The sequence below is a fragment of the Photinus pyralis genome, unplaced genomic scaffold (assembly GCF_008802855.1).
Source record: "Photinus pyralis isolate 1611_PpyrPB1 unplaced genomic scaffold, Ppyr1.3 Ppyr1.4_LG3b, whole genome shotgun sequence".
In the NCBI taxonomy this organism is placed as follows: domain Eukaryota; kingdom Metazoa; phylum Arthropoda; class Insecta; order Coleoptera; family Lampyridae; genus Photinus; species Photinus pyralis.
Genome location: NW_022170510.1, coordinates 2,068,211 through 2,090,881, shown reverse-complemented (window position 1 = coordinate 2,090,881; position 22,671 = coordinate 2,068,211). Strand labels below are relative to the sequence as shown.

Below are 22,671 nucleotides of genomic sequence, written 5' to 3'. Positions count from 1 at the left end.
AGCAATGTTTGTGCATGATGCAACTCGATCGCATAGATTTGGTCTTCATTCTAACCGTCGCGTCGTTTGGGATAAAAATGTAGATATAAATACGAAACCTATAGCCGCTTGGAATTTACTAATACTGCACAAAAGCATTGAATAAGTAGTTATAGATTTATAGATATCGTAATATATTACCCATATACAGTGTGTCTCAGATCGCGTGCAATTGCATTGCATGGGTAACTTTCTTATTATTAAAGATTGAGAATTGGTTAATGGACAATGTTTTGCAGTTTTAGATGCTTATTTAAAATTTCCTTGTGGAAATTCAAAATGTCGAATAGGTTTGACGTGAATTCAAAAAAACTAATTGAATTTACATCAAACCTATTCGACATTTTGAATTTCCACGAGGAAATTTTAAATAACATCTAAAACTGCAAAACATTGTCCATTTAACCAATTAATTCTCTATCTTTAATAATAAGAAAGGTACCCATGCAACCGCAAGCGATCTGGGACACCCTGTATATCCCCGATATACCCATTGACGCATTTCTTATGATACTTTTTTGATTTTCTGTTTATAGATAAGTAGAATTCCAAAAATATTTACAGAACATCCAACATCTATTTGTGTATATTAAACAACAGAATATAAGTAAACAGGTTTAATAATTAGAACTACTAATTGCTCTCCTGACACACATTATGCAAAATACGCATCTAAAACGAAATCTGCATGTACTAATACTCCGTTAGTTAGAATGGTTTTACGCTTTAGTAAATTGACGGTGGACACCTACGTTAACATCTGCAATGTACAATAGCAAAGTGCGTGTAACTTATGATACCGTTTCGTTCTGGCATGTACAACACGTTGCGTCGTGTAGGTATCTTTACAAGGACGTAAATAATTAAAAAATTGTCAGGGTAGCAATAGAGCGTTTTCGTCAACATTATGATCGTTATACATATTATTGTCAAAACATGCTCAAACGTTTATAAAACTCTTCTAATCCGATTTACTAATAAATTTCGTGTAAATACGTATAAAATCGCTTAATTGGATATGTGTATTAAGCCATTTTGTCAATGTAGGGCTACTTTCGTTAGCCTAGTAACTAGCATTGTTTCCCTTCATTGATATACTCATTCTTCTATTGGCTCTTGTGTAAAACATTTCGGGATTTGATTCGGCAGCGGGTGGTGGATATCGCCACCGCCAAGGTCTTTGCAAAAGATGGCCGTCGGTGGAAGCCCTTTCTCGAAAGGGACCTATGGATTCGCTAGGACTAGATGAAGTACTCGCTTTACTAGTTTCTGATTCCGCGTCCTCTTCCAATTCTATCTCAGTCCATCGATGGCCAATAGCGACGGAAGATTTCGAGTTTAAAGACGAAACGGCGACTGGAGATACTGTCGAGGAACATATCAACCTGACAGTGTCAGGGGAAACAGCTTCCTTCTCACTGCCGGATCTTTTCAATTTACTCGGACACTTACTTTGTAGTCTCCAAAAACGGCAGACATCGCGAAAAACAGCGAACACCTTAAACGTTCCTGTGAATTACCCCTTTTCAAACGAGATTATATTTACCTGCTCAATACTCTCACGAACGGAAATTTCATGAAAACAAATGCAACCGATTTCTTTGCTTCTCCTTTGTCCCTCTTCCAACGATACCATCCTGTCTTCGCTCTGATCAGTCTTATTTCCTACTAAAAGCACCGGAACATCGCAAGGACTGTCCTTTGAACCTCCACCCAGACGCCTTCTCCTCTTGTTATAGTTAATTAGAAACTTAAGGCGATTGCACTCATCAAATGAACACTTGTCGGTTACGGAATAAACCAAAATAAACGCTTCCGCCCAACGAATATTCGCTTCCAATGCTAAACACTCGGTTTCCTATAAAGAAAAAAGAATGATAATTGATATTTTTTATTAAAGTTACATCAGCATACTGTTAGAATTTCGTTTCGTTTATAACGTTTACTACGTATATAAAAAAATTTGCATTCAAAATATACTCAACTTCCACATTGAACTGTGACTTTCTAGACATGTATTTCAGCTTTTATTTCTCTACAACGATTTAATGCAACTTTAAATCTTTAATAAAAATATAAATAAGAAATACGGATTAGGTACACAAACTGAAATAGACGATTTACATTTTTCCGTTTCAAGGGTTTTCCAATTTTTCTTTTCCGAGCGGGTATAAAAGTGTAATTTTGCGTAACGCATAATTGCACAGCTTTATCTCCTAATCGTAAACAATCAACGCAGTGAACTGCGCTAATGAATAAAATGCGATTGTTTTAACTATTGAGAATGAAACAAGTGGAATGAAATAATTTATCTTTAGTGATACAATAAAGCTTTCTAAAGCTGTAAATTCACACCTGTTCCATTTATACCGAGATGCTGCAGTGTTCAAGTATTTATTTACTAATGAATTTACAACCAGGAGACGCGCGTTTGTTACACGCTCATCACATCATATATAATATATGTAATGTAATCCTCCATTTTTTGGGGTTCGTTGAGATTCTTTAATATATAAAAAGGAACCACAATTGTTTATTGTTTCTATAAAGCTATAATATATTGGCATGCAAAGGAGAAACCTAATTTATGGATAATAAATAGTAAAGCGTAAATAAGGTTCACATGCGTTAGTTTAGGTTCCCGTATTCCACTGTATTCTACAAGGAAAGTCCTCAATTAACACCAACAATCACCATCAGATGCGTTTCGCGATTGCACTGGGTAGGTATAATGGGGAAGGGTACATTTCGAACAGGTGAACATCCGTTACATTATTAACTGATGCGTTATTTTAATTAGGGCCAATGAAACAAATAATTCTAATAGACAAGTCCACACAATAAGTGCTTGGTAACTGCAGTTCTGGTAATTTGAACAACATTTTTGTTCTATTTTATTGAACCAATGCGATGAATCCAAAAGAATTTCCATAAAGAATTGAATCAAATTTCAAATGATCACAACGCACCCTATGCGCAATTGAAGAGATCTCCGCAACGGTGCGAGATACAATGTAGGTTAAATGGGGACAAAGGTGCCCCTTTTTGAAATTTTAATGAGATATCACCGAAAAAATGATAATGTCCAATTTCGTTTTCATTTTCCCTAGCTTAAACGGTCGGAAATGGACGGTTCCCGTTAGCACCTTTTATCGGCACTTTTTTTCGGAGAATCTGAATCTGTTTGCAGAATTTCCAGAGCACGCTAAATATGTAGAAGCTACAGGCTACTACTTTCTTATTTCTTATAGGCACCATATTGGATTTTTACGGAAACACAAAGAGGACAAAAAATAAAAATAATGACGTGTCACTCACACTCTACACTTTTACGTAAATTTACAAGAAAAGTTTCAAACGAATTTTACATTCACTTCTCAACAAAACATCCCCGCAGGCCCGTAGCTAGGGGGTGGCCAGGTGGGGGCCAGCCCCACCTAGAATGTGTTCTTGCCCCCACTGGAAATTGAAAACAATCTTTATTCATCTTTTATCCACTATAGGAATTTTGGTACTAAGCTCGCAAATAAATCAAAAAGCACCATACCCGCTCAAGTGCTCTATTTAGTGTGTATGTATAAAAACCAAAATGCATAAAATATGCACTACCTACACATATTACTCGATCCACCATGAAGCATTTTTGGGATGTTCATATATGAAGAATTTTTGTGAACAAAAAAGTAGCATAAAAAATATAGTAAAAGGTTTCTGATATTAAACAATACAGGGTGTCTTTTGGGAGCTTTAGTTAAACGTTTCTGGGAAAGTAAAATAGGTATGTTTTTGAAATTTTGTACTTATTCTGAAGGCCGAATCGATGCCAAATATTTTCAAAATGGCCGCACTTCTGGAAACACCGGAAGTAGATAGTAACTTTGTTATTTTAAATGGCAACCCCTATTTTTTATTGCATTTTTGGATTCTCGTAAAATTTCAGTTCTTTTGATACCCACATGTCTATATCTGCCATTTATGGATTTTAAGTTATTTTGACTTTAAGAAAAAAAATGGCGGATGCAGATTGTACCTTGATAATTGATTAAAAACGGTTATAGTCATGCCAACCTATTTTTATCAGTGCATAGAGAACGAATGGGCTTTATGTTAGTGCACTTAAAACAAAGTTAAGTTGCATGCGACCACTCCTATGTAGATCCAAATTTATGAAACTTCAAAGATTAAAACGGAACGTTTGAACTGAACCTTTGAATATAAAATTTTATATTCAAAGATTGAACTCACTTCCGACGTCAGCGTCCGGCATTACTCAAGGTAACATTTATTCTTATAATGTGACCTAGTACTTGGCATTATCGGTGCGAATTTGTGGTCGGAATATCATTTTACAAGTTGGCAATCGTTGTCAGATTCAGTAAACGAATTTATTCGATCATTATTGAATCAGGGGTTTATTTATTTGGTGGAATTAAGTATGAGTTTTATTTGAAGTGTAATGTAAATGTGTGGGATTCGCGGTAGATGTTTTGTATGCGCGGAAATTTAATTTCCTTTTATTAAGTTTATTAATTTTGATTGTCGTTGAAGAATAATATACAGGGTCGATATTAAAGATGAAACCAAACCTCTCACGCTCAAACTGTGCGAGCACCATCTTGAGTTTTTTAAATGGTAACATAAAGTCATTTATTAAAAAAAAATCAAGGTGACCGTCGCATTGAAAAACCATGTGTAACAATGTAACGTCAAAGTATGGTAATAATTTCAAATGAAAACGTTTTAATTTTGATGCCCATCTTTAATAGGGAACTTGTATATCAGTATTTTCGTATTGAATGTCATTATTACTTCCCTGGTATCTTCCCAGTTTTATACAGAGCTAGTTCAACTTTTTAAAGAAGCTGGGTAGCATTCTATGCAAAGAGGTTATAAAGATTATTTGCCCAGAACGAATCAACCGCTGTGCAAGTTCTAAAATCCTTTTATTTCATCATACTTGAGCTAGCTGGCCATTTATGTAGCGGGTTTGACCCAAAGCAGCATCAGATTAACTCAATGTTCTGGTCACATCTCCTATCGTAATCATCTTCGCAGATGCTTCTAAAGTATTTTGTATGAATGAAAAAAAAATAACAAAAGCAAAGTGGATATAGCTGTAAGTGTTTTCGAGAATGTCAAAAAATAAGACGTGAACTGTGTCAAATTTATTAATTTTTTGTCTTGGTTTTTTTAAAAAATAATTCATAACCACATTATCGAAATTAAATTCTTGGGGTATGGGTATGAGTATTTGGACAATATTTTAAAAAATGCAAGCAGTTTTTGAATTGTGTAAAGTAATGTGAATAAATGTATTGATGGCAACGGGGGCAACTCCAAACATTTATAATAAAGAATTGTCAATATTGAGTTTTTCATACCTTGCTGGAACCGAAGAGACCCTCGAAAATATGTCCATGTAACGTGCAAGTACGGACAATGTCCTTACTAGATCACCAATCACTTAAATGTGGTTCGCTTAGAATTTATAATTTCCCTCGGATGCTACAATAGGATTTTGTTATTCATCGTCTCGTCTTGTGTACAATATTTTTTATCGTTCACCTATTCCAAACCCTTTGCCTCCGTTTTCTTTATTGAGATAACCCGTGAGAAATCAAATATTGTTATGGACTCCCAAGTGTTACATCCCGGAAAACTGTCAACCTAAGATAGTGACAGGCCTGAGTTCAGACCAACAGCACAACTTGCCTTACTTTAATGACGTTTAAGAAATAGTCGACACTAAAAGTAATTTCTTAACGTACATACAGAGTTCAAAGAATCCGAATAAGCTTAGTAATCAACGAGAATATTTAAAGACGGTTGGAAAGAAGAGAATATTAAGAAACCATGCATTTAGAGGTAGAACTCAAATTTCACATTAATAATTACTTTCCTTAAAATTGCGTAGAGTAATCATAATGATCCAATAGCCTTATTGACTTTCTCTCGCTTTCCAAACGATTGAGAAATTCAATTATACCTACTTGAAAAATCCTTATTCCAACAGTTGGTGTGTAGGTAATCCATTGTTCTAATCTAAAATTTTCGAAATGCTCACGAACAACTTGATATTTAAACAAATACCTAGTCAAATTTTACAAATTGAAAGTAAATATTAATGTTCTTAGAGAGGAAGGACATGATTAGCAGAAAACGGTTGGCATTCCATTTAAGTTGGGACATTTTATCGTTTCGCCCGATAAAAAAATTCTTATTGCTACTGATGACGATAAGGAACATAAAGTTTCAAGCAAAAGAAAAAATAAGTTGAAAGTAACGCACGGTTGCGGTTACAGCATTATTATGGAATTGGAACGATATAAAAATGAGTAAAATTTTAAGACGGCGAGTTTGTATGTCAACGAGAGACTGCGGTTAATGATTTTTTCGTTCAAGTGTGGTTCTGGGTATATAACGAGATATAGCAAGATTTAGTCAAACATGGCCATTTCCATAGATAGTAGTTCTCTAGTCTGCCCTGATGGCCGAGATGACAAAAGGGCGCTGTGAGTGTTGAATCGATTAGGCTCAACTTTTGACATTGAGTTTTATGCAATTCGGTTCATAACTAACGGAGATGTCATTCCTTATTTTTTGCCCACATTGCCAATTCAGTAACAAAATTTCATCGTATACGGTGCATCCCTACTCTTTTAAATCGATGGACATTAAGCCATCGAGTGAGTGGGCGCCCCTACGGCGAGCGAGCGAGCGATTAGACGATTGGGAGAAATCATAATCGTCTCGCTAAACAACTCGACGCTAAAATCACATCACTGTGCAAAAGTTGGATGTGCGGTTCTTCCTTTTTTTCTGAACAACCATAAGAGTTATGCAGACTGGTGGCACTTCTTTGAATAGGTTTTTGGGCATGCAATTTCCGTTTTGCAAAAAACTTTTAAAATTCCTACCACAAAAGGGCTCATGCGGGTGCCAACAAATCTGGCTTCGGCAAAATTTAGTATCTGGGGGTTTTTAAACATGAAAATCACGAATCCGAAATCAGTTCTCGAAAGTTCGAATAAAAAATTCCACTGAAATCCTTGCCGGAATAACGAAAATGGAGAGAATTCTACGAAATTGGTTGACTAGTTCTTTAAGATCACTTTTCAAACTAAAAACTTATGCTCATTTAAAAATTGGTCCTTCAGATCAAAAAAGTATCCCTTGCCTACTACTGGGCGATCTAATTTCGTATATACTCAGTTGAATTGAAAATTTCGCAAAAAACAAAAAATTCAGGTTATTATATTGGAAGGAAGACTGGAAAATGAACTGGGTCATATTTTTAGAGACCAATATAATGGCCTAATCGGTCGATTCTGTACAGTTTACCATGCTCTTCACGTAAAATGAGTACGGTTTTAATTTGCCTAACACAGAATTTCATAGAAGCTTCAGACGTGTCATCTCCAAGAAAGGAAGGTAAATATTTACATTAGACGAGGTAAATATCGCTAGTATGTTACTAAACGAAATAGCCAAGTTTACGATCCTTTAGTGTATAGTGAAAATGTGCGTTTGTATCTTCAAAATTATTAACGTTTATTAAAAATGGTTGTGTTCCTAAAGTACCTGGGGTTTGTTATGAAATGAGTTCAAGTAATGTAACAATTTTAATCAAAATTATTGAGCGGATATCAAAAGCAGGTTTACAACTGTAATCTCAAAGGGACCCGCTTTGAGAAAATTGAAAAAACCGCTACAGGTCAAGATCGTGGTAACGCATATACATATATTGTATCATGATAATGTGTATTATATTATAATACAAGTATACAGAAAAATAGCATTTAAAGCACGCACACCGATTTATTTTTTCGGAGAGCTTAAAGCGATTCGCGACATCCCGTTTGCATTTCGCTGCTCAAACGTTGAACTTTGAAGCGGTATAATTGAGGTCGTCCGAAACTTATATTTTTCTCAAGTCTACTCTATTGATCTCCTAAAAGCTGGTAAAAGCTCGACTGGCATAACAAGATTGATTCGAGTACGGCGAAACCGCTACCCGTAGGCGCTTCTGTTTAAAATGAAAAAAATTAATTTTAGATAGTAACATCAAAAGAACACCAACTTTATTATTTATATTATTTAGGACCGTTCTTTCGTGTTTCACTTAAACTTGCCTGACAGTTAGTTTCCATGGATTTATTAGACATATAGACATTGACTTTGCACACTAACATAGATATTTGTAGTGCCCTAATTCCAGAAGCCAGAGCAGTTCAAATTACTGCAGTATAAAGCAAGACCCGACTTTTATGCAAAGAAGGTTTAGTATTTTTTGTTCCGACTTGTTGGAATAACTGTAAAGTGCTTTGTGCGTTTTGTAAGTATACTTTGAATAACTTAAATATCCGAAATTGTTTAGAAATTCTGCAAGATGCGTTTTCATATTTGAGAAAAGTTCCTATAACTTTACAATGGACAAGGCAAGTAATTTTCACATAGAAATCTACTGTCTGTAATATGAACATAATGAAACCCAGAAATGGTATTTTACATTATTAGCCAAGTAAGTAAGTTTTTTCTAGCGATAGGAAAAGTTGATTGGCGATCTTTTCCTTTGCCCACATACCATAAATGTTAAGGATTTTTACTGAAAATGGAAACGCAACACGACAATAATACAAAAAACAGGGATGTCGCAACTAAAATCTTCTGAACCGATTTTCACCACATATAGGTACAATTTAAATAAAATGGTTATAAAGGTGTCGCGCCGGCTTTTACTTTTTACAGCTACCTACCTACGGTTTTTCCTTTATAAACGTTCTTTCGAGAAACGTGTATTGATTAATGGTAACCCAATCATTAAAACTAAATAGCAATCATCTGAGTTTATCACAGCACAACATCGAATTGAAATCCGATCTGCTTGATACACATTTCGCATCTCTCTAGTACGCTTGAAAACATCTGGACAAATTCCCGACAAGAATCAACTATGTGACTGTGTTAACTGGAGTGATGGCTGCATCTTTTACAGAGCCCCTTGAAAAGAAGTCGAGTAGCGTAAAATCTGAATTTTTTAGCTCTTAGGTGAATTCGTTCTAGAGTCCAACCCAACGTTCTCCAAAAACCTGATTTAAATAATTTACAGCTAGTTGCGCATTATGAGACAAGTTTTGTTCAACTTTGCCAGGAGAAAGTCATCTAAATAGGTTTCTTGCGAAGAAAGCTAATTCACAGTTAATACTTCATACGACCCGCCAATTTCATTAAAAATTCGAATTAATTAATTAATATGATTATGATAATGATCTTTGATTATGTTACGCGTGCAGCATCTAGTGGACGCGGTCCGAAGTTTCCAAGACGTCTTTGAAGATGTATTTCTTGTTTCAGAGATATCGCCAGGTATTTTCCAGAATTTTCGTCGCGATATATACCGGGTGGGCCAATAAAACAACACGTGTTTTAGAAGTAAGCAACATTTTTAAGCCATATATTGCAACAAATCTTAAGAACACAAATGAAAATTTGGATACAAGCTGAATATGGAGATTTATTATCCACATCTGGAAAATGTTGTATGCAAAATCGTGGCAATTTCTGTAAAAAATGATTTTTACGATAACAAAAAATAGATCAAGACCAAAAAGGAATAGATAATTATTGATTTCTTTAAACATGCTTTTTATTGGTATTTTCAACTGTGGCCCGTGGTGCATATGAAAAATTTTATTTTGGCCCCTTGGAAAAAAAAAGGTTGCCCATGCCTGCTTTAGACGGAAGAACTGCTTTATGAACTCATACTTTCTGTCTCTGTTTCTCCAGGCCTGTTACTATGCCAACTCCTTAAGTATAGAAATGTTAAATATTCTTCTTCTGCAATTGGTAACAATTCGGGTAAGAATTAGTTCATAGATGAATTTCAAGTCAAGCGTGTTCGATGACAATCTCGATTTATAAAGGGGCAATTGCAATTTTGTAGTTACTTAGTGTTAAAAAATTAAAAATCAGCGAAAGTGACAACTCTTGGGTTTTTATTACCTACTGCATTGGCAATATGGTTTATTCATGTATCACAAAATATAATGTAACGGAAATGCTCCAGACATGACGTCGCCTTTGGCGCTCTGGAATTTTCTACGCGCGCGATTATTCGAGAATGTACTGGACTTACATTGCTTGCGTGTATAAATGGTTGCGGACCGAACATCGCGGCAGTCTACTACCGAACGAGTACGGACGAAACAACGAGCGCGGAAATATAAATTGCGAAGTGTGTGTGATATAAATAATCGATATAAATTGTACGGTTTTTATAGTGTTTTAGTTTTGTTTAATAAATATTGATATAAATCGAACCCGAATTTATAAAACACGTTAAATTGGTGTCAGAAGTGGGATTAATTAAATTAATTAAAAGTAAGATTAAATTAAGTGCTTGTGCTTGTGTATGCCTGTAACAAGATCTGCTGCCGCTAAAATGGAAGAAACGATGCTCAATTTGCTCCAGCAAATCCAAAATGGCCAACAGGTGTTGCAACAAGAAATGAAAAGCACCCAAGAAAATTCTAGAAATATTCAAGAGAAGTTGGAAGAAAATTCTAGAAATTTTGAAGAGAAGTTCGAGAAGATGGAGGAAAATTCTAGAAAGATTAATGAAGAAAATTCTAGAAATATTCAAGAGAAGTTGGAAGAAAATTCTAGAAATTTTGAAGAGAAGTTCGAGAAAATGGAAGAAAATTCTAGAAAGATTAATGAAGGAAATTCTAGAAATATTCAAGAGAAGTTCGAGAAGTTGGAAGAAAATTCTAGAAAGATTAATGAAGAAAATTCTAGAAATATTCAAGAGAAATTCGAGAAGATGGAGGAAAATTCTAGAAAGATTATCGAAGAAGTCTCTACATCAATTGAAGAAAAATTTGAAGATAGAATTACGGAAGTTTCCAAAACATTTAAAGCAACATTCGTTGAGATTGAGCACAAGTATGAAGAGCTGCGCGAGCAATTCTTGCGACTGACTACGGAAGAGCGTACTAGTAGTGCCCCAGATGAATTACTGATGGACCGTCTTCTTGAGGTGCCACAGTCTACTCATTACAAGAAGGTCGACCCAGAAACAAATACAAGAGTCGAAGGCGACGTTCAGCAAGCCACCTAGTTTTGATGGTAAGATTTCTTGGACCACGTACATTCGACAGTTTGAAGCAGCGGCTGCGGCAAATAAATGGACTCTTCAAGACAAAACTACAGCCCTGATTCTTGCTCTGAGAGGAGATGCTCTGGATGTGTTGCGGACTATCCCCGAGGATCAACAGAACTTCTAACAAATAGTAGCGCGACTCGAAAAGCGATATGGCGATAAACACCTTCAGCAAGTTTACTATGCCCAAGTCAAGAACCGAATGCAGAAACCTGGAGAAAGTTTGCAGGAACTTGAAGCGGACATCGCTAGACTGATTTGATTGGCATATCCTACGGCACCGGAGAGCTTTCTTGATCAACATGCTGTACAAACATTTATCGATGCCGTTCGTGATGGAGATGCCCAGCAGGCTTTGAGACTGGCTAGGCACGACAAAATTGAGAAAGCTTTGGCCCATGCGGTAGAATTCGAAGCCGCCAAGAAAGCTAGTCATGGAAGTGCGCGAGTACGTATGGTGGAACCTCGCAGTGACAGCCGGGTAAGAACCATCGAAGAGGAAGGTGGTTCTGAAAGTTTTGAAGAAAAGGTCAGTAAAGTAGTGGAAGAAAAGGTCAGTAAAGTAGTGGAAGAAAAGGTCAGTAAAGTAATGGAAGAAAAGGTCAATAAAGCAATACAGTCACTGGCAAAGAAACGTGAACCACGATGTTGGAATTGCGGCGAGATTGGACACGTTCGCCGCAACTGCCAAAAAACCATTACAGCAGTCGGAAAACTAAGAAAGGTCGACAGGAAGGGGCTATCGTCGACCTGCAGAAACAAAGCCCCGATCTTCACTGTAAACATTACGTCGTCTGGAAAAGTTCTGAGTCTGTACATCGACGGCCGAGTTAATGGAGAAGACAGATCCTTGCTAGTAGACACAGGTGCAACAAGAACTATTGCAAGACCAGAGTTATTGAAGAATCATTTTCGGATCTCATCTTCGACCGTGCAGTTAAAAACAGCAACTGGTGAAAGAATAAAAACGCACGGAGAAATACAAATGTCTGTCACCATCGGAAAGACCACCATCAATCACCAGGTGCTAATTGCTGATATTTCTGATCAATTCATCTTGAGGATGGATCTTCTTAAGAAACTCGGAGCTGTGTTAGACGTGAAAAAGGGCGTGTTAAAGGTCGGCGATGAAGAACTCCCTTTCCATGAAGACAAAGAAGATGTTATCCGCCTGTTAACCACTCATGACGTCATTATACCAGGACTTAGTGAAAAAATTATAATGGCCACTTTAGATGGATATTGGCAAGACGAGCATAGTCACCCATAAAATAAATACTGGCAATTCCCAACCGATTAGACAACAGCCAAGGCGACTCCCCTTGGCTAAACGAGACGAAGCTGAGGAGATTATTAGAGACATGAGAAAACAAGGTGCCATCGAGCCATCGAATAGTCCTTGGTCATCACCGATAGTGCTTGTAAAGAAGAAGGATGGCTCCACAAGATTTTGCGTTGACTACCGTCTATTAAATTCGGTCACCAAGAAAGATAGCTATCCACTGCTAAGAATAGACGACACCTTGGACACTCTATCTGGAGCCCAATGGTTTTCCACACTCGACCTAAAGAGTGGTTATTGGCAAGTGGGGATGGAATCGACAGATCGAGAGAAGACCGCGTTTTCTATAGGCTCTGGACTTTGGCAATTCACAGTAATGCCTTTCGGATTGTGTAATGCCCCCGCGACGTTTGAGAGACTTATGGAAGCAGTTCTAAAGGGACTAACGTGGCAGACATGTCTGGTATATTTGGATGATGTAATTGTCGTAGGAAAAACTTTTGAAGAACACCTAAAGAACCTGAGAGAGGTGTTTGGACGATTACGAGAGGCCAATTTAAAACTAAGTCCCAGGAAATGCTTTATGTTCCAAAAAGAAGTTAAATATTTGGGGCACATCGTATCTCGTGATGGTGTTACAGCTGACCCAGAGAAGATTATAGCGATTCAAGAGTGGCCGATTCCTGAGAACAAGCACGAGATTCGAAATTTCCTCGGTTTGTGCATCTATTATAGACGATTCGTGAAAGGATTTGCCAACATTGCCAAACCATTAATAAAGTTGACAGAAGAGGGCAATGAGTACGAATGGAGTGAAGACTGTCAAAGAGCTTTCGAACATCTCCGACAAGCTCTTACTAGCGCACCTATCCTTGGCTACCCCAGAAATGAAGGAAAGTTTGTGCTAGATACCGATGCCAGTAACACCGCCATTGGAGCTGTTCTCTCTCAATTGCAAGACGGACAGAAAAGAGTCATTGCCTATTTCAGCAAAGTACTGTCGAAACCCGAGAGGAATTATTGTGTGACTAGGCGAGAGCTCCTGGGTGTGGTAAAGGCATGCGAACATTTCCATAAATATCTTTACGGCCGCAAGTTCCTGATAAGGACAGATCATGCAGCGCTAAAGTGGCTCTTGCAGTTCCGAAACCCAGAAGGACAGGTGGCAAGATGGTTAGAACGTCTTCAGGAATATGACTACGACATTGAACACAGGGCTGGAAAAGTTCACAATAATGCAGACGCTTTGTCAAGAAGACCGTGCAAGGACAACTGCACACATTGTTCTAGAATAGAAGACAAGATTGGCCATCTGCGACGAACAACTGTAGAGAGTGAGGAATGGAAGCCAAGCGAAATCAAAACGGCCCAAGAAAACGACCCAAGTATAAAAACTGTTCTGAATTGGATGCGCCACGGACAAAGGCCAGGCTGGCAAGACATTAGTGCCACAAGTCCTGAAGTAAAGAGTTATTGGGGCCAATGGAATAGCCTGACTCTGAAAGACAACCTGTTGTATAGGACCTTTGAAAGTGAAGATGGCACCGAATCGACGCTGCAATTAGTAGTACCTAGAAGCAAAGTGTCGGAAGTATTGCGAAAATTGCATGACGGCGCTTCCGGAGGACACTTTGGTACTACGAAAACGTTGCAAAGGGTACGTGAGCGATTCTATTGGGTCAACCGTAAAGAAGATGTCCGGCGATGGTGTCAAAAATGTGAGTTATGTGCTACTGGAAACGGAACAGTTTCCAAGAAGAAGGCACCCATGAGGCAGTATAACGTTGGTAGTCCGATGGAACGAGTTGCTATCGATATCGCAGGACCGTTTCCCGAGACAGATGGCGGAAATAAATATATCCTAGTCGCTATGGATTATTTCACAAAGTGGACTGAAGCTTACGCCATTCCAAACCAAAAGGCAGCAACAGTTGCAGAAGTGTTGGTAAAGGAGTTCTTTACACGTTTTGGTGTTCCTATAGAAATCCATTCAGACCAAGGAAGGAACTTTGAATCGGCTTTGTTCCAAGATGTTTGTCGATTGGTAGGAGCCAATAAAACCAGAACAACACCTTTGCATCCTCAGTCAGATGGAATGGTTGAGAGAATAAATCGAACGATGGGTAAATATCTTTCAAAAGTCGTGGCAGAACATCAGAAAAATTGGGACCAGTACCTCCACCTGTTCCTTATGGCATATCGATCAGCCGTCAACGACACCACGGGTCAGACTCCTGCCTGCCTTATGTTGGGTCGTGAACTACGCCTTCCATGTGATCTCGAGTTTGGGCGTAAACCCCATGAAGAATATGTCGCAGGTGAAAATTATGTTGACCAATTAAAGGCGAAGATGAACGATATTCACGACTTGGCTAGAAGTCATATTCAGATTGCCAGCGATCGCATGAAAAATCAATACAACCTCCGCTCGGTCAATGAAACTTTTGAAGCTGGAGATCTGGTATGGCTGCACAATCCACAGAGGCGAAGAGGTCTTTCTCCCAAGCTACAAAGACAATGGGAAGGTCCATATGAGGTGATCAAGAAAATAAATGACGTGATATATCGTATCAGAATGAACCACCGGAAACCGAAAGTTGTCCACATTAATCGACTCGCACGATATGCCGGATCCAACAACAACGAAGAAGTTAGAGGTAAGTATTCGAGAAGAGGAACGCAGCTTTGGGATCGAGCCAAACTTTAACGATTTTATGTCAAATTACGCCCAGCGGAAGAAAGCTCGATTTGGCGTTACTCAGGAAATTTGTCAAAATATTTTTGAGCTTCCGGTTAACGTTTCCATTGCCCATTGTGTCGCCGAAGACCTTCGCATGGGTAGAGGTATAGCTTCCGTATTCCGGAAAAGATTTGGAAGAATAGACGAGTTGATAAAGCAAAGACCACGAGTGGGTAAAGTACTGCACTTGGAAGATAGTCAACGCTCTTTGTTCTACTTGGTTTCAAAGAAAACGTCAGAAGGCAAACCCACCTATGAAAACCTCTGGTCTGCTTTAAAAAGCTTAAGGAAACTCATGGCATACTATGACATAAATAGCTTGGCGATTCCGAAGATTGGATGTGGTTTAGATGGGTTGGACTGGAAAATAGTGCGAACCATGATCGAAGTGATTTTTAGAAACACTAGCGTTCGAATTATAGTATGCTGCTTCAACCCACAGGGGACGACCCTCCGCAAAACTGTGGACTGTTACTTTTTCAAGAAAGGTGTTTGTCGAGCAGGCTCTGACTGCAGATTCCGACACGAGGTATTAAAAAGTAATACTAACGCAGTTTCTGAACGAGACGTCCAGAATTAAGAAGGGGGCAGTGTAACGGAAATGTTCCAGACATGACGTCGCCTTTGGCGCTCTGGAATTTTCTACGCGTATTCGAGAATGTTCGGGACTTACATTGCTTGCGTGTATAAATGGTTGCGGACCGAACATCGCGGCAGTTTACTATCGAACGAGATCGAGTACGTATGAAACATTAGAGCGCGGAAATATAAATTGCGAAGTGTGTGATATAAATAATTGATATAAATTGTACGGTTTTTTTTTGTAGTGTTTAGTTTTGTTTAATAAATATTGATATAAATCGAACCCGAATTTATAAATCACGTTACAATAAGTAATAGAAAATCACATTTAGAAGTACGGAAATCCTCGACATTACTAGTCGAATATTGTGAAAACCACTTATTATATCGGTCTGAATTATCGCATGTCTTCTTTTGTAAAAATGGTCTGTTGGGGTAAAATGCTTTCAATATAGTAGTATTTTATACTATTTTAAGTGGAACATCACACATTTTATTACTATTTCTAATTACACATTTTAAATAATGTGCTAAGAGTAATTAAAGTGAATGTGAACTAGCTTTTACTAGTAGAGACCCAATAGGGGTTCTGGCGCAATTATCGTCAAAACCCCATGTATATAATTGAATTTTGGTAGTTTTTGGATCATTCCGGTGCACATGCGCCCCCTATCCCTTTACCAACATGTCCATCAGTGTTTGTACAAGGGGCATGACCATAAAGTAATCTAAAAACTACTAAAATGGATCTTAGAATTTCCGATAAGAAATGCATGGGGTTTTGACGATAATTGCGCCAAAACTCCTGTGCGAGCCGTGCTCCATTAAAGTCACCGAAGAATGCTTTTCAAGCGTGTGGTGCACTATACTTTTCCTATACTGCTACTGAACGTTGTTCTGCTATTAATAACAGTGTGTGTGAAAAATTGTTACTTTAGTAATAGCCGGTGTATCTATAAGGTACAACCTTTAAACCGATTTTGCGTTAGTTTTTGGCCATGTATGTACACACTTAGAAACAATACCATACAAATTTACTTGATGTCGTATACCGGGTGTCGTGCCCAGCAGTACGATCTCGGAATTATGTCAGTTAAATGAACAGAAATGTGCCTATTTCAGGGCCAAATGGAATCATGTTTTTGTTGTTTCGATAGCTCATAGCCTACTACATATCGATGAAAACTCAAAATTGACTTTTGTTCAAAAGACGATAGTTTTATTATTTTATTTTATAACATAATATGTTAAATTGACATTTTAATAGGAGTAGGATAATCTTTAACCGTTAGGGTAGATAAATCGATCATCTTAACCGCTATGATAGATAAAGTGAAATATATGAGTGTGCATTCTAATGACATCTGTCATTCTTATTTCAAATGGGCCGCTAAGTACGATAAATGACACACATGACCTATGACAATGCTGTTTCTATGGAAACGCCCGAGGCGCCAGAACCTAAGCCTGCTGTTTTTACGTCTAAATCCTGGTCTAAATTAAATTTAGGATTGTCAGAAGTTTTCCTGTGACTTATATGACTTCTACTATAAAATAAAGTTTTGTATTATACACGACTATAAAGAGAAACTAACCGTCTCGACAAAGTTAATTCATTCAATATATAGTCAGGTGTATAGTAGATATGAAAATTATTTCTACGCTTATGATTTCTACTTGAACATGTACATCGCATCTCTTTTGTTGTATTTTTAAATCATCAGCCATCACCTATTGAGAAATATGTTCTTGGTTTCCCGAATCACGAGTTGTGTTCAAGTGTCCAAAATAGTGTATTAAGGGGCAGCGTATGGGACGCTTCCCTTGTATTTTCCTATAGTAGCCTTCTGTCTGAGCTATTGCCGAGATCCTCTTTCTGACTCAATTTTATCGTGATTTTTCGTAAAGGTGACTTCATCTAATATAACAGATTTGCCTAAATTATAATTTGATTTTTTTAATTCAGAAAAAAGAAAAAACAGTTTTATTAAATCGCCCCATGCCCTATCCAGTGTGTGGAGAGTGTGATTTCTAACCGAAAGATTAAGTATGATCCGCTTTGCAATGAAGTGCAAGCCCTTAGGTTTTCGTCGCGTAATGGTGCAGGTGTGGCAGTGACTCCATGTGTAAAACTGCCTTATAAACTCGAAACAACATTCATTTTTCCTGATCTAATTAAACTTTTATATTTAATTATAGTGAGTGCTCTTTTCTAATTAGTTAAGAGAAGCGGGTCCGATTCTACTAATTCTTCTTTATGAATTTTACATTACTTCCTTATAATCCAAAATGCTCAGCGATAGCAAAGCGGGTATGTTTTTACAATTTCCACACGACTGCGTGGATGATATTTCTATTGCATTATTAATACAATATTTTTTTAAATGGTTGTTTTTATTCTGCGTCTTGATCATTCTAAATTATGCGGGTCACTCTGTAATTGGGCGCAAGCCTGTTGAGTTGAAGGCCCAGAACAAGAAAAGGATAATAAATAAATAAATAAATAAATATAAGTATTAATGAAAGTTAATGCTCTAATGACGAAGGAAATTTTAAACGGCAAATGGATGCTGGAAAATCTTGAATCATACAAAAGTACTTTTTAGGGTAGTCGTTAAATAACTAATAAATTAAAAGTGATATATCAAAAACGTCGTCTTCTAATGGAAATCACTTAAGCTTTATAATTTCTCCCTATAGAAAGCTTGTACAACGCATCAGAATGCGGATTATTTGGGACTAATTGTCGACAGGTCGCACAGCACATTTCCAAATGCAAAAAGCCTATTTCCAAGAGAACATAATTATATTCATCTCTAATAAACCCACCATCACTGCAGTAAATACTGAACTGATTATTCGCTATAGCGAATAATGGGTCTTACTATTACATTGTAACCTATAATGATAATAGATAAATTTCATTACGGTACGGTAACAAGGGGCATACAAATTATGATGTGGTGTTATTATTAATATTTTATCCAAACCGTCCAATAAAGAAGTCGTTATACATGTTTGATTGTAGTCGACAAAGTACACATTATCCACTCTAGTGGATAATATTTTTATTACACAAATAATACTCGCAACTCCATGGAAACCTCGCCCTAAGCGCCTTATATTTGTTTATTTTATAGATGTTAAATTGGCAATAGGTTTGAGTCTAGTTTAGTCTAAGTCGCTCTTTAACGGTGAGGGTAGATAAAGTGATCACTTTAACCGCAAATGTAGATGAAGTAAAACAGATGATTGTGCATCCTAATGACATTTGTCATTCTTATTACAATTGGGACGCGGAGCACGATGTAATATGACTTTCCGAACATATGACAAGGGTGTTTCCATGGAATCGATCGCGACGTCAAAATCTAAACTTGCTATTTTTGACGTCTAAATGAAATTCAGTATTGCCAGAAGCTTTACAATGATATGGTTTCTGCCATAAAATAATGTTTTGTAAATACACGACGATAAAGGGAAACTTACAATCTCCTGATAGTTAATTCATAATTCAATGGTTGAAATATCCCTTTATCGTCTTATATAATAAATAACTATTCATGTAGGTTATGAAATTATAATCGGCATTTTTTCGGGGGTTCGACGTGGCGGTCCTGCAGCATGGCATTTCCGATTGGCGGACTTAACTCGTTTGAATTTTTTCTGTGAGGTCAAGTCAAGAACCTCGCCTACTCACAACCAGCGAGAACATCCAAGAGACTGCAAGGACCGCATGCCAATGCAGAAGTTATGGTGGGTGACAAAATAGAAGCGGTAAGATGCTTAGAATAGCAAGGAGGTAATTTTTGAATATGTGCTTCTATTATAAGCCCCTTTAGACAGCAGTAAGTAATTTTTGTCTTAAAATCAGTGGAAATTGAAGACGATCAAAGTATGTATTCAATTGTTGATAAATAGAGAAGCAAACGTGCCTATTTGTTTTTAATCTTATTAATGGAGTTAATGAAGATATTAAAAAAATTTCTAGAAAATGTCTGTTTCGTTTTCAAATGCCAATCAACTTAAGGCGGCTAGGGACAGGCCATTCAAAATTTAAGCTGCGCCTACGCAAATAATTATATAGGCAACCAATCGTGCAATTCGACAAGTTTCATCAGACATAAGCTACCTGCAAATGACCTCATCTTCCTACAATAAAACCAGATTCCAGACCCTCATTAGCGGCTATTCAACAAAAGTAACTGATTTATGGAATTTCAACTTTCTGCTGATGTTTTACAGTTTTACTAATACTGGAAACCTTTGAATATAGAATAGGAAATCAAAGCTGAGAGCTCTACATACCTATATAAAAATATTACTAATGTATTACTTTCTAAGATATCATTCCTACTTACTTCCTATATAGGGATTTACAATAATGACTTTTTGAGATTTGGACTTGGGTAATGAAGGGAACAATTTCCGAAACAAGAACAACTGGTCTTCAATTTTTGTGGTTCATAGCACAAATTTATTTAAACAATTATCACATCCGATCAAACTACGGCCCCATAGAGTTCTAAATTTATATGATAACGATTTTCACAGGTGCGCGGATGTAAGAATGGTATTTTTCTTCAATTAGATGAACAGTTTTCGATATTTCGCATGGCTTCCGCAATGTAGCCCGGTATTTGCTGCGTTTTCAACCTTCCCCCATTTATCAAATTATATATCTGAATTCTGATCTAATTTACAACAAAATAAATGACTCATTTTTTATTACAAAAAATGTTTTAATAGATTTTCGGAAATTTTCCAATTCCAACACGACATTCGCCTGATGCTTTACGAAAATAGTTTATTTGGCTAGCCGTCAAACCTTCAGTGGAATTATCAAAAGCATAGGTAGATTAAAAAATTATCAAAGTCCTCGTGTGGGATCGAAGAGAGATCAGCGCATTTTTGTGTGGCAGATCAGTATTGTATTAGCCACCATCAAAAAGATCTATATCGCAAGCTAACACAATCCCTTTGTCGGTACCCCCTTCCGACGTCCCGTTCACCCACAAATCGCATTTAGATGAATTTTGCTAAAAACTCTCCACAAAATAGTTCTCAATTTTTGGGGCACTTCTCATAACTCTATTAGCCACGATCGCGATTCGAGCTTTCAGAAACAAAATTCGCAGAGGAAGATACCTTTTGGGCGCCCTAAGTCAACTACCCCTCGCAGACGTACGTGCGCCTTGTAAAATGAGGTTAATTTTGTACCCAGGAAAAAAACAAATTTTCACCACGCAGTTGTGTCCGTTTACAAGATCTTTCCAACGGCACCATTTTGAAAACAATCTGAAATGTGGTGGCCCCCGCCAAGATCTTACTGATGGTGGAGTAAAACTTCAAACACAAATTAGGGATGCACGATACGTCGGACGCGAGTACCGACGAAGGGAATGTGGTAGCTTCGACAAAATCTCACACGAGGACTTTGACAATTTTTTACTAACGACATGCTGAAATAAAAAATTATCACTGTAATACTACTAGTGCTTGCTATTTCCGGAAACTTTTCGAGCTCACGCATATTTGAACTTTCGCAAAATATTCGTGAGCAAGAAAAAAATTCTATTCAAGCACTGTGGTATTCGGTAAGAAAATTTCACACCATAGTGACCCTCAACGAAAAAGTGACGTTTTATGTCAAAACATTATTACCTTTTTACGTTTTGGTTGCCATGGAAATGTGACACGAAAACACGAAAAAAAATAAATCGCTACATTTAATGACTTTCTATGTCTCTATCAATTTCCGATAAGACCTCTAGTTAGAATTAATATTTGGGCTTCAAAAATTACTCAAAAGTTTCGACTTTTATTGCAAATTTCAGTGACCATTGTGTGTTGCCTATCCTCTATCCCTAGCCCCCTTAACCCACGCTGCTAATTGAATTTTGGGATTTGATCCCCATTTCCGGCATAGGCTGGATGTTCGCTTATGACCACGAAAATCTTTGAACCTTATTTGATAATCCAATTTCTTTACTCAGTTGCATAGCTTAAAAGCTTTTCGAGAAAAAAGCCTGGAACCGATGAGAAAATAGATTCGGTATTTAGTTATGTTCGCCAATTACCTATATAAATCCCTGAGGAACTGCGACATAACCGATTCCCGTGAAAAGACCTTAATAATTTGTCATGGTCATACGTTCCTTTACCGTTGATGATTATACCAATTTATTTTAATTGAAAAACATCGTTTGAATAAACATAATAATTAATTACATCAAATCAAAACGCGCGTACGCACTCGTAAAGATGTAAGATATAATTAATTTGACAAGAAAACATCTTCTCATTGAACATATTTCACAAATTCTCCTTTAATAAAAAATACGGTGTTACACGCACGTGGATCTTATTTTCCTTAGAATTGGATAATTTCAAATATATGCACAATATTTACGGCAATTTATTAATATCACGAAATATGAGTGAAGTAAATCTAGAATAAACACGTCTTGGTAGTCTTTCCTTGTACTATGTAATAAAATATATCTAGAAAGTGACTATAGGTATAGATTAGACTCCTTAAAGTTTGTAAGTTTTATTAGGTGTTCAAATCTTTCGAATGCTAGATCTTTCCAATAAGCGGCACTGGCGATAAATCTACTTGATCGGTGTTTATGTGCTTCCAAAGTGTTTCCAAAAGCACATAAACTATAAATTAAAGGCGTTATTTCGTTGTAACATGTCCGACGTTTTTTACGCCGACAAAGAAAATATAAATATGACGTTAAAATTAGAGGTAGTTAGATCTATTCTTCGAGAGAGACACAACGAGTTCCTTTAGTGACAAGTTTCACTAAATATAACTATAATAACAAACACATAATATCAATTAGAGTATAACCTCACCAA

At 37.0% G+C, this 22,671-nt stretch overlaps 1 protein-coding gene across 1 annotated transcript in view; it reads right to left on the bottom strand.

The window, feature by feature from the left end:
- Window positions 1-641: 641 nt before the first annotated feature.
- Window positions 642-22,671, bottom strand: part of LOC116167406 (ras-related and estrogen-regulated growth inhibitor) — a 39,769-nt gene continuing 17,739 nt past the window's right edge. The window contains exons 3-4 of the mRNA XM_031482758.1: window positions 1,586-1,897; window positions 642-1,537 (exon numbers count right to left, since the gene is read on the bottom strand). Coding sequence (XP_031338618.1) covers window positions 1,103-1,537; window positions 1,586-1,897 — 747 coding nt within the window. The 3' untranslated portion in view covers window positions 642-1,102. The remainder of the gene's footprint in view (window positions 1,538-1,585; window positions 1,898-22,671) is intronic.